The 13441-nt window shown below is 32.1% G+C and overlaps 1 protein-coding gene across 13 annotated transcripts; it reads right to left on the reverse strand.

Moving 5' to 3' along the window:
* Positions 1 to 6696: 6696 nt before the first annotated feature.
* Positions 6697 to 13062, reverse strand: LOC137812121 (Peptidyl-tRNA hydrolase family protein). 13 transcript variants are annotated; one of them, XM_068614022.2, is made up of 10 exons: positions 12772 to 13062; positions 11243 to 11580; positions 11023 to 11135; positions 10748 to 10832; positions 10583 to 10650; positions 10095 to 10136; positions 9919 to 9992; positions 7646 to 7704; positions 7483 to 7559; positions 6697 to 6934 (listed from the first exon to the last, which is right to left on the reverse strand). In XM_068614022.2, the coding sequence occupies exons 3-10, from the start codon at positions 11128 to 11130 to the stop codon at positions 6803 to 6805; spliced, it is 645 nt and encodes a 214-aa protein (XP_068470123.1). In that variant the 5' UTR covers positions 11131 to 11135; positions 11243 to 11580; positions 12772 to 13062; the 3' UTR covers positions 6697 to 6802. The 13 variants fall into 13 exon arrangements, with proteins under 13 accessions (XP_068470123.1, XP_068470119.1, XP_068470120.1 ...); XM_068614018.2 differs by having other exon boundaries at positions 10086 to 10136; XM_068614019.2 differs by having other exon boundaries at positions 10086 to 10136; positions 11247 to 11580; positions 12772 to 13030.
* Between the last annotated feature and the right edge of the window lie 379 nt (positions 13063 to 13441).

A 13441-nucleotide genomic window follows, 5' to 3' on the forward strand; every position in this document is an offset into this window, starting at 1 on the left:
TAAGTAATTAAATATATATGTATATATATAACATTTTTGGAATTATCTAAAAAGAGAAAAGTTAACTTTGACCATAATTATTGTGAGAATAATATTTTACTATTTAAAGCAAGAACAATATATATATTATTAAATTATATTTTAGATAATTAAAAAATAATAATCAAGGTGATAATATTTGGATTTTTATAAACTTTGTAAGCTTAAACCATTTTACTTGCTAAATTATAAGTCATACAAATAGATTGATATTCAAAGAATTATAAAATATTGTATAAAATAAATTATTTTCAAACTCATTATATTTCACATGTTTAAATAACTTACTTAACTTATACATTTACAAGAAAAATATTTATTAAATATTATATATATATATATAGTATTATTTCTGTTCATCTTATTAATTATAGCCCAATAGGAAAGAGAGTGGTTAAATATGAAGAAATTATTTTTTTAAGTTTTATTTTTTAGTTAAATCAAATTATTTTAATTATTAGTTATGGTGTTGTCTATCAACATTTTTTTATAACAATAGAAATATTTTATTTTAATTTCTATTATTTTATAAATTTTGACCTTAAATTTTATTAAGTAATTACATTTTATTGAGTTATGTTAAAATAACTTAATAAACAAAGAAAATAATTGTTCTTTAGCTGTAAGGCATATACCTTCACATACAATTACTTTCTAGTCAGAATATTAATATTTTGGTACACTAAGAAAAAACATAAAGAAATTAAGACTAGAATGATAAAAAAATGTGTGAATACAAAAATAACAAAAATGAATAAATTTCATTAATTGTTATGATGAAAATTTTGTTATTTAATTTTTTTTATTCACTTAAAAGTAAGAGAAAAATTCTCCCTTTTCTGTGTTTTTTATTCATCTAGATGATATATATTTTTTAATTTCATATTTGGTTTTCTTCTGAATTCAACACAATTAATTATGGAGGGGTTCAAAAGTCTTTTCACTGCCTTAATATAACAAACGGCTCAGAGTGATTGGTGAGTTTAGTAGCGTCGGTGACTGGTGAACTTTGATGTTAGGAAAATTTTTAGTTTTTAAAATTCTGAATGTGGGAGGATATGATTTTTTTATTTTTATGTTTAGGCTAATTTTTTTTTAAAAAAAAGGAAATGATTTTTTATAAAGTTTCCATAATGATTTGTATGAAAGAATTGAAAATATAACCTCTTAAAGTAAATAAATAATAAAATAAAAGATCTACGGGAAAAAATGGTATTATTCTTGTTAAATTATTTAATGTGGTAATTAATTAATATTTTAATTAAAATAATACATTACTCAGTAAAAAATATCATAAAAATTATAAAAACAAACTTATCATTCATATATATATATATATATAATTAAATAAGAGTATGGAATTTTTTTTATATCATTAGTAAATGGATATTACCAAACAAAATTCAAACTAAATATATTTTGATGTTTACTTCAGAAACACAATACAATTTCAAAAGAGATAATATGGAAAAAATTGCAATTATTAATTGTATTTTTGTTCTAATTTTAAGAAGTTATTTATTTATTTTTTTAAATAATACTTGTATACAAATGAATATTATAATATTTGTTCTTTAAGATTTAAGGTTTTATTTATTTTGCCAAAAAAATTATCTCACTCTTTTCTTTCTTTTTTCTATTTGTATTTAACATTGTCTCGTTAGATAGGTAGAACATTTATATCTAATTCTCTCGTAAAGTTCAATTCACATTCTGATAATTCCGCTAAAAAAAATAAGTTAATTATGAGTAGGAGTTAAGAAAAACCGTCCTTAATTAATTCAATGGTATCATAATATTTATGCGGATGTGAACTATCTTTAGATATACCTACAAAAAAATATCAAATACCTAGAACTCAAACAAACTAGAACGATACAATTACATATTATAATCTAATTACAGATTATTGTTGTAAATTAATTTAATTATTGTAATTCAATAAGTTTATTACATTATTAAATAATAATGTCAAATTATCTTATAGTGTAAATGCATAAACTTATTTTGTTGTACGTTACTATTAATAGTGTCCGGCCTTTGCTATAACAAAATGATATTTGTCAACTAAAAACCATTCTAAATAAAAATAAAACAAAAATATAATTTCTATACATAAAAAAGATGAATCCTTGTTATATATTGTTATACTTATTTTTAGTTTTTTTTTAATTACAATAGAGAATAGCGAGTACAGAAATAAGTAAATGAGGAACCAGATGGTGTTGTTGTGAAGTTGTTGGCAGCACCATTTTTGACTAATGATTTTGGCGACACTTGTGATGAGTGAAGCCATTTTTTCAAAACTCATGCATCGTTGTTTCTCCTAAAGTGTGTACTTGTGAAGCAAGAACTTTGGGTCAATTTTCAACACAGTCCAACAAAAAGTACATAAATTAACAACTTATATAATATATAATCTCTCTTCTCTTCTCTTTTCTTGGTCCACCTTCTTTATTCTTTTCACCAAACAATTCCTTCTAATCTCTACTTCTTTTAACACTTTCCACCATTCATTAACCAACCTACCATTTCAACCCCTCAAATATTCACTACACTATCTTACCAAAACAAAACCTAAAATATAATAATTAACAATTTAAAAACTATGAGGTGATAAATACTTATATATTATAATTTTGCATAATCTGGTGTAAATATAAGTGACAGTTGAGGTTTAAAACATACTTTTTAAATGTATAAAAACTGTGACAAGTATGTCATGTCTTTAAATTACATTATGTTGGATTAGGATTCCTCAATCATATAATGAAACGAGAATAATAATTAAATAATACCTGGTAGACTCGTAATCGTATGGTTGAGGGACGAAGACATGATCTTGATCGGGTTTCCCTTTAGGGTGTATCACTTAGAATGAAATTATGTGAGTAGAGAGACAAAGAGATGAGAGACTCGAAAATCCCTTTAGAGAATGAGTTTCGGCCGTGTGATGTTAGAATATGAGGATGTCTCTTTAGTTGTCTGGTACTCTCTATTTATAATACACCCAAGGAGAAACCCTAATTATTTATGGTAAGAGTAATTATGTCCATCAAGTAATTACCAATAATATAATAGGATAATTATGGTAATTAATCCATTAATAAGATAAATAATCGTGAGGTGTCACCTTAGAATTGTCGAAACCAAAAGAGGGTGTAAATTTAAAATGAAGGAAAACATTACTTGTTGTCTTGGTTTTTTTTGAAGGTCCTTCATATTGTAGCAGTCAGCAAAGCATATCTGGGAAGAATAGTCGGTCCATGATCCTTGTGAGACAAGTCGGTGACTTGGTCTTTTCTTTCTTATGTGTTTTGGTACCTTCACTACAAAAATGAAAATAAAAAACTGAATAAAATTTTCAATGAAGGAGGAACCAACCACGAAGGTGCCTGAGATGGATGTGCATACACACATGTTTGACTTGTTTGGTCTGATCTGTGTGTCACAGCTAGAAATAAGGATCTAGATCACTCACCATCATCATACTTAGATACCATACATAACTTCTTCTACTTTTGCCCCATTTGTTTGAGAGTGGAGTTGACAAGTGTTCACTGCAGAACTTCATGGTCAACCCTTATTGTGAGAACTTACTGAGCAAGTATTTTGAATTTTTCACATTCTCAGTGCCGTGTGGAAGTCAACATGTGATGCTAGCTACTTGCTATTTATTGGTATTAATTAAGCTAATTGTAAATTGCAGCAGTACTATTACAAAGTCTATGTGACTGTACTTGGTTTTGTGTGTGGGAGAGGAACAGAACACATGCATGTGACACAAAAGGGGATTAAGAGAAAGATAATTAATGATTGGTTAAGCAGATTATGTATCCACGTAATGCATACTCAAAATTTTAATTAATTAGAGTTAACGTCAGAAAGGAAGGGACACGATGAAGGGAAAAATGTAACATGGATTTAATTATGTAGCACACCATGCATGCGTGGTGTAGGCGAAATATCAAATTAAGGAGCAGGTTATATGATTTTGCAAACACCTACAGCTAAAACAAGCAGAAACATGTCACTATGTCAGTGGTTGGATTAAATAAATGTTGAACCAATTATATGTTCCTCAATAATTCTCCACTGATGTATATTTGTGACCATAATTAACCACTGGCCCAAGCAAATCCCCAGCTACATAAATGTGTAAACTGCTTGCTATATATATGTTCACCAAATTAAAATGGAAGAAAAAAACTAATCATAATAGTTTTTGTAACAATATATTAATACATAGTTAGGTGATCAACCTATGTAGGTGTAAATAGTTTGTTGATTTTTTTACTGGTCCAATTTTATCACTTAATTATTAAAATGGATAAATTTTTTAAAAACTATTAAAATAGGTAAGCCGTATTACTTTGATAAATTTGATTATACTGAAAGTCGTACTAAGATGACATGACTTCTATTCAAATACACTAAAATCATGTTACATTAGCACGACTTTTGTTCAAATATACTAAAATCGTGTTACTTTGGCATGACCTCTTCACAATGAAGTAGTGTTTTTACATTGAAGTTGTGTCATGTTGATACGAATATCCATTTTAAAAGGTAAAATTTTACCAAATTGTTAAAAAATCTAGTTTGCGGATTAATATTGCAGGCAGCATGTGTTCCATGGCTTTTGCTTGTAGTAATGAGGTATATGAAAGCAAAGAACAGTGAGATTTGACCAAACTACAGCATTAGTTTAATCCTAGATCTGGAAAAGGTTGTTGGAAAATGAGAAGATGGTAGCCTAGGAAGTGATTTCCACCTTGGGTATATGGGCAAAGGCTAAAAGTGTTAGAAGTGAGAAGAGAAGATAGGGTCAACTATAAATAAAAGGACACCAAATGAACAAGCTGGCATACATGTATGATTCATGCACAATTCACCTACCAATTGTACCATCCACAATTTGGTATCAGATAACACTACCCATTTCATTAATTAAGCTTCCATCATTGCATGGACTGGACCAACATATACACCTTCATAATACAATGACGCCATAGAGTTAGTTGTTTCAATCAAAAATTAATATTTTTCCTACACCCATAGCCCCATTATGGATCCCAAGGTCTTTGCTTGTGCTCCTTTTGTTGCCTACACTGTCTATATACTGAATACAAAAAATAGTTTTTTGAAAGAAACAGCTTCTAATTTTGCCTGTTGCTTTCATTTTCAGTTGGTATATAAGAGATGAAAAATGTCACTTTATTTTTATGATAAAATGAGGAACATAAGACTTCATGGATTCCAAAATAAAAGAAATAAAGTGGTGTTGTACCTGTTGAAAATGAACGTGTTGAATAAATCAAAGAAGGTAAAATTTTAAAAGAACCCAAGAAAGTACAAAAAGGGTAAGAATCTGCATGCAATACAACATGTAATGGCATGTATTTGTTTTGAAAGTAAATAAAGAAAGAATAGTGGGTACTTATTTATTTTGATTGTGTTTATCGTGTTTCATCATAAATGAAGCATTACTGCAGAGGAATCCTAAACATAAATGCATTAAATATGGTGTGAATACTAGCAAAGCAACCTGCAAAAAAGTACAAGGCAAGCATATGGTACTACGGAAAATCAAATCTGTCAATTATTTTCTTTATAAGGACCCTTTGGGACGTGGAGCACATGGAAATTTTCCACTCGACACATTGTTGAAAACCTGTTTCTGAAATTTTCAGCATGAAGATGGTTAGATCTCAGAACAGCTGGCTACTGTAAATCCTTCACTGTCTTATTCGGCCCATAACGTTGTGCTGTTTGATAATCAAAACATGGAGCGTATGAAATGAAACCAGTTAGATCGATGCAAGGTTCAACATTAATAGAATCAAGCCTGAGCTTATGGATGTTCATTTTCTTTTATTTCACATGATAATAAATTCGATTAATATTCAGCCATATAATTGATTGCTTTTAAAAATTGAATTAGCTACGGCAAACATCAAATCAAATATAGAAATAGAACTTAAAATCAAAGGGTGTTGAAGAGAAAACGTTCAGGGCCTGAAATGACTCCAGAAAAGTCCAGATAAAAGAATGAGAAGAAATTAGTTAACGATAATTATTCATAAATGAAGTAAGAGTAACATGAGGAGTGATGGTTTACCAACCAAATTATTTAACACCGGCCCAAGGCTTTAAAACACAATATCCTTATCCAAGTATTTGTACCTCCTAACCAACTTATATATATATATATATATATATCAAGCCACATAGGTAGCTAGTGGACAGGAAGTAGAAGTTAGGTTCATAATCTTCATTTTTCTAGGTACAACCAAGTCGAATATCTGTAGGTTGGATTTTCAAAATTTATTTTTTTTACGCTTTTAGATAAACCTTTTCGACATTAATAACAAAATCATTTTTTCCAAGTTTAACGTATATATAACTAATTTATGAAAGATGTATTGAAAAAAATTCAAACAAAAAAACTCATTTTTGACCTGTTTATGTCAAATTTCCCTACCTACTCCATATGATTATTCATAGCGCGTCTCCGATTACAATTAACAAAAACATTTTCCATCATGCCACTCTGAGAGAAGCCCCTTTCATCAAAGTCCAACCAGTATACACAGTTTACCATACTTTTGAGTTTGCATATTACAGAGACAATATCCAAAATAAAGCAAATCAAGATGGAAAAAGTTATAATATATATATGGAATGTTTACAAAATTCAGGCAATTTTCAATCATTAAGTTGTACACATGTATTGCAGTCTAACGAGAAAAATAGAATCCTATCATACTGGTAAGTTTTGCACTCTCAAGTGCTTATACTTTTGTTCTTTGTTGAATCTTTTTGCACTCTCTGCTAAACCTTTAAATAAAAGGAGCTTCAAAGCATCAACTCCCTCTTGCAAAGCCTCGTCAATCTGTTCAACGGGAAAATCCAGTAACATTGAGATGAAGATTTTTGTAACTTGGCTCGTTTTAATACGGTGCATATACCACGATGTGAAAAGTATGCAAAAGCAATTTCCACATGATTACCACAACAAATCTGCTATAGTATAGAAATGGGGTAGTGTGACTCAGGGTAGTGCTACTACCTGTACACACATCACATGTTTCTAACAACTAGGGCTCCGTGGTAAAAATTTTGCCTTCAAATTTTCAGGATCAGTACATTCATTTTTATAAAGCCACGCAATGGGAACTATTAACATGTTTTTATGACATTGCATTAACGGTCACACCCCGTACTGCAACCAGGCCATCCCCTCTTGGCACCACATTACAATGTCAAATCATTATTTTCCCGTTCTATTTCAACCGCCACTGAAATTGATAATTTGATTCAAGTTGTGTACTTAGTAGAAAACATGAGGAGCACCATTGCAATTTGAACCATGGGAACCAAACTGAAATGTTCATTACATGAGAAACCAAAAGTGCATTTAGCAGTTCACTAAGAACTTACTCGTTGTCTAGCTGTTAAATTAAACTTCTGAAGCAAAAATGCTTTAGGATCCATTTGCCCAGGAGGACTTCCAATCCCTATCGACAAAGCAAATTGAAAATAAAAAAGACAGTAATAAACTGAACTAGGTAAAGAATAAAGGATTTACAACAGAAGCACCAACCAATTCTCAGCCTAGGAAATTCTCTATTTCCTCTGAAGTGATAGATCACACTCTTCAGCCTGTCGGTAAGAAGTGAGGAGGAAGTACACGATGAGTACACTATTACTTGAGTCAAGAAGCACTCAACAAGAAAAAATCAGAGCTGAAAAGATTTCAAGAACTCAATTTCCAACACCACTCATCCTTCAAACAATACTATTGAATTATAACACCTGCTTCTTTAATTAAGCTACGTCATAAAAACTATTTTCCTTTTTACAAAAAAACCATGAACCATTACAGATACGACAACATATGGCCCCTTGACTTGACAAGTGAAAATGCAATGAACAATGGTGAAGCTATATCCACTACGAAGGATAAAGAAAACTATATGATTAGGCTTTCATACAAAGTACTAATAGACTGTTCATTTGCTGAAAAGTTATTCAGACACTACTTTAGAGCAGGTAGAAGTTTCTTCGAGTAACAGAGTTCTTGATATAAAATATTTTCTCACTGATATGCATTTTCCTACCATTTAGCTTCCAAAATAACCACAATTAGTGTCGAGGATAACACCTAATGGGTGCATTGAAGCTTGCATATTAAAACACAAAACAGGAATAGAATTGAAACAATCTAACCTTGCATTGCAGTCATTAGTTTCAATACATTAAATGGACAAAGAAGACATTTTCCATAGTTTCAATAAGCAATTGGATAGCAACAACAAATGACATGACAAATTGTCTTTTAATTCCAGATGAACTGGAACGCACCTTTGAGAATTTAGGTACGGGCACAAAACTTACAGCAGGCTGGTGTGAAGAAGAAAGGTCAGGGAACAAAATACCAAGCTGTAAGTAACACTAACAAAACAACCCTAGCTGTCATAAACAAAAAAAAAACAGTGTCAACTGCTATCTCAACATCCAAACTAATGCCGTGAATAAGTCATTTTCACGATTGACTCATTAGTAACTGATTTTTCTTCTTTCTTGACTACACCGAACTGTAAATAAGATAGCCTAGTTAAAAAGGTTTTACACTAATTTCGTACGAAGGATGAGAATGAAAAAAGGCACAAGCTAAATAGTAATACTTAAGGAAACAACCTCAATAAGAAAATAATGGAAACTTGGATAACAAGTTAACATTGCTGAGAAACAAACAGATTTAGAAGAGAACAAGGACTGCAAAATGCTTGATTAGGCAACATCCAAAATGTATTATTATCAAAATGCTCAGTTGTACAAGCACAAGATGTCTTTGATTGTGAAAAACTAAACAAAGTTGCATGAAAGAATAAATGAAAAAGATGAACCATTAGGACTGTAATATGTAAGATATAGGCACATTACGCAAGTATGTAGGAGGGGTAAGGAAGTGAATGAAAGGAACATGGACCTGAGAAATCAAGGCCTTGGGGTATATGAGAGGAAAAGGAAAAACATGACAAGAAAGGGAGTGGGAGGAGAAGAAAGAGGAATAACAAAATGGAAAGGTCGCATGCAGGACAGAATGCGGGAAGCCAAAAATCAAGCATGGAGACAGAATGATTGTTTACCTTGATGTGCATACTAATAAGGGGATGAGGGAAGGAGATAATTTATGAAGGGTCGTGTTATGTTGTTAGTCTGAGAAGAGGAACTTGTCATTTCTCAGTCACTGGGTGTTGACATTTTTATTTTGTTCTAATTCCTATTTGCCATCTTCTAAGGATCTCACTCCATTAATGTCATTTGTTTTCTATAACAGAGGATTCCTCCTCTGGGGTTGTAAGAGAAACCTTCAATATATAGGTGTCAGTTCTTTTCTCTTTTTCAATCTATATCGAGTTCCTATCGAGGGGGAAATGTTTATTTATAGGTAATGGGTATTTTGCCCCTCATACCACAGATGCAACCTAATCAGGACTCTTGAGATATTCAAATTGTTTTATGAAATTGCATAGCCATTCACAGTAAAGTATAGGCTGTCTGCACTACAAAGTTATCTAATTTGGCTTTACACCATCTATTTTTTTGTTAGAACAAAATGCAGAATTGACTTCCAAAGTGATGGCAATTTGATTATGATTCCAATAACATATACATGTTAATTTCAACATAGATAAATATTGGATTCTGAAATCAGTGAATTACATAATTAATGATGCATAATAAACACCATAATATCTCTAGAGCAGTAGGTACTTGAATTAGTAACAAGTTTCTTGAGGTCAATTTCAAAAAAACTTAAGGATGGAGATAATATTAATTTTGCTTCACAATTATCATTTAGTATTGTACCCTTTGTGGCATCCATGACCACCTTTGTCGTGAAGACGAAGCACCCCACATGGCAAGGTCATGTCATCATGGAACTACAACCAAAAATAGATGATTAAATACAGAATAGCATACCTGTCACTGATTAGATACTTAAAAGAAAAGGTGTGGGATATGGAATAACTAACCACAAGCACCTGATTAAGAGGTAGCTTATAATAAGCAGCCAGTGGTCCTGTCTGCAGTAAAATGAAGAGTCATGAATGACATAAAGTGATAATAAGAACAAGGTTTCTATGAAACCTAAACATCAACCTGTTAGGATTATGAGAAAGGGATGGTTAGTTGATACAGGTAAGGATATTGACTAGTTCGGGAGTTAATAAGTTAAATACAGGGATTGATGTACATTAAACTTACATACTTTCAATCTTTTAACCGTTTACAATTATCGATAGTACATTTAACTTCACAACAATGACAACCAATAAGAATAAATTTCAATTTCCAGATCAGAAAAGCTACCCTTCAAAGTAGATTATTAGCTTAAGCAATCAAAGGAACTCGGGCTTAATAAATTTTTGGGAGTGGCAAAAGCTACAGACAGCACAACTTGTACAGTTCTAAAGTAAATAACCACTTGGTTAAGAGAAAAAAGAAACATCAGCACATCCTATTTCCTTACTGATTCACCACTCAGATTCATGTAAGTCTGAGGCTTTGCAAGGAAAACAGGAACTTCACCAACAAAACCTGCAACAAACCAACTTGTGTAAAAATTCATGAATTGTAACAAACATCGAGAGAAAAACAGAAAATACAAAATATCTAAGCAAGGCAGCGGGCAAACCTTTACCAAAAATGGCCTTGGAATGGGCAGTGCTCATAGGAATCCCCTGCGACTCAGCAAATGCATCAATCATCTCAAAACCCACCTGATTTAGACAAAAACATATTTTAGAAATTCATCAAGAAATGCTAAATCAGATGCTGATTATGCCCCCGTAACACTGCAGAACACTTCCTATGCAGTTTACGATTGAGAAGTAAAACTTATAACCGCCGAAGCAAACTCCTAACAAAGCTGTAGAAGCAGAAGCAGAAAAAAAAAAGGAAAAAAGGTACATTGTGGCGAGTTCCTTTGTACTTGTCACCAGGATTGCCCAACCCCACGAAAAGCCATGGTCGTGGCGCAAGGGTGCAGAAACAACGCCTGCTTAACCTATTAAACATTTCCACTGCAGAAAAAATCAACAGAGTTTCACTTTCATCTACCCAATGATGTTGTCGTGAAGGATAAAATCAACGAAACGACGAAGTTGAATATGCAATAGTAATTAATTACCTGCCTTAACTATCACCGTTGTCTCTCTCCATCATCTCAATCACTAATCACTGCAGCAACTCACTATTCTATGTGCCCAGGACTCGAAGCTGTGCAATCGTGTAACGGGTGTGGGGCTTTCCCCGTAATTACGAATAGAAAGGTAGAAACTATAACTAGAAGTTGAGACGCTCAAAACGGGTCAGTGCCACCCATTTGATCCGGCCCAACTTAAAAAACAGGAAAAAAAATCTAGCCGGGCCTGCCACAAGTTAATTGGCCGTGTGTTAGGTTGGGGCTTTTACTTCCTGCACCTCCTCTATTTTGGCAAATGCTCCCTGCACCCAACACTTTTGAATCTGCACCCAACATAATTTCAAAAATTCCAAAAATACCCTTAATTCCGGAAATGAAAATCCAGAATTGAAAATAATGCATTCCAGAAAATAAATTCGGAAGATATTTTTGTGTTTCGGATATAAAAATCCGGAAAAAAAATCCAAATTCCATTCCAGATAAAATAATTCGAAACTGAAAATAATACATTCTGAAAAAATTTGAGATTATTGTGTTCCGGAAAAGGATATCCAGAATGTAATTTTATATGCACCCCATTTTTTTAAGGGTATTTTCGGTTTTTCCTCTCTGATTGAGTGCAGGAAGCAATTGCCCTCTATTTTTAATAGCATTCCGTATTTCTTGAAATATCAATTTTGCCCTTGCTAGTTTCAGGTATGGAATCCTTGTTTTTTTTTATTAATTTGGCTGAAATGGTGAAAATAACATTTCCAAATTCCATAGTCTAAAAGCCTTGGAGGAAAGTTATTCCATAATTTGATTGTGGAACACATAATGCCTTTTAGAATAGAGTTTCTGAAATTGTGGGAGGTCATTTTATATAACACAGTTTGAAATAGTGTGAGGTGTTTGATATTGTATTTAAGAAAAAAAATTCTTAAAAACTATGAAGTATGTTCCGAAAAGCGATTTCCAAAAGTTATATAAAGCGTTCTGGAATAAGAAGTTAACTAAATTTCCACGAGCGTTGACTTGTTTATTCCATAACTAAATTTTATCTTATTTATTATTCTTGTTTATCTTAAAAAAAAAGTATTCGGAGCTAACTCATTTATGATTTGGGTACACGTTTTTTTTCTTCTGAACATAAAATAAAAGCAAAAACGGAAGAAAGCCAATTAAATTAAAACTTGGAAAAATAACGGTTTTTCTCGCTGTCTCTCCTAACCTCTCCTCTCGTGTTCACACAGTTTTTTCCCCTCCCCACACCACTCTACACATGCACTCGCTCTTTGTGACAGACCGCACTCGTATAAAAATCAATACCAAAATCATAAACACTAGACCTTAAATCTTAAATTAAAAATACTGAACTTTAAACCATAAATCCTATAACCTCTCTTTTTCTCTCCTTGTTTCGTGCCAATTTTGAGTGCCAAGATAATATTTTATTTCCGCCACTTTTGCTTTAGGACCCCCTTTTTTTCTTCTTTCACAACCAGTTATGCTTCTTTTAAATGAAATAAACTGACCTTTAGGGTTTCGCGTTTCGTTTTGGTTTCACTTTGCGTCTTCTGTGGAGTGCGCGGAGGTGGTGCGTCTTCTCTGAACGAATGCGACGGTGGTGGCGATCAAGCGGAGCGGTCGCGCGGTGGTGGCGGTTTGTACGTTCGGGCGTTCCGGTGGCGATTGCGGTGATCGCGGGTTGCACGTCGACGGTGGTGTCGGAGGTGCCGTTCACCATATAAGGTCAGAGATGGGTGATGTGGAATTAGGCTTCCATTGTTACGTGCTTTGATTTAGGAGTTAGGTTCTGATTTTACATTGGGCTGCAGAATACAAAATGCGCTCCAAAATGGATTTTTATTTATTTATATTGGACTACAGAATACAAATTATTATTTTTTAATTAAGAAAACGAATCTGGAGAAGTAAATTTCTTAAAGATGATGGGAGTGATAAATTCAACTTAAGGTCAATCCAAATGCATCTTCTATTATTAAAAATAAAAATCTTCAAGAAATAGATCGGATATTAGATGAAAGGATAAATTAATATTAATGGAAATGATTAAAAGGTGAAATATAATTATTGTTCAAAGAGTGTGAGTGGAAAAATATTTAGATTCAAACATCATTTTGTTAAAATTATGGAGGACTTAGAATCTTGTGCCGGTCAAAATTTCTTTTAGAAGGAGTAATA

Source organism: Phaseolus vulgaris, chromosome 2 (genome assembly GCF_051622355.1).
Source record: "Phaseolus vulgaris cultivar YP4 chromosome 2, ASM5162235v1, whole genome shotgun sequence".
Classification (NCBI taxonomy): domain Eukaryota; kingdom Viridiplantae; phylum Streptophyta; class Magnoliopsida; order Fabales; family Fabaceae; genus Phaseolus; species Phaseolus vulgaris.

Bases quoted from the DNA above. Each gene is read 5' to 3' on its own strand.
- LOC137812121 (XM_068614018.2), bottom strand. From the start codon at position 11,130: ATGTTTAATAGGTTAAGCAGGCGTTGTTTCTGCACCCTTGCGCCACGA. The intron at 10,833-11,022 runs GTACCTTTTTTC...TGTCTAAATCAG, and splicing joins ACAAAGGAACTCGCCACAAT to GTGGGTTTTGAGATGATTGA. The intron at 10,651-10,747 runs GTTTGCCCGCTG...GGTTTGTTGCAG, and splicing joins CAAGGCCATTTTTGGTAAAG to GTTTTGTTGGTGAAGTTCCT.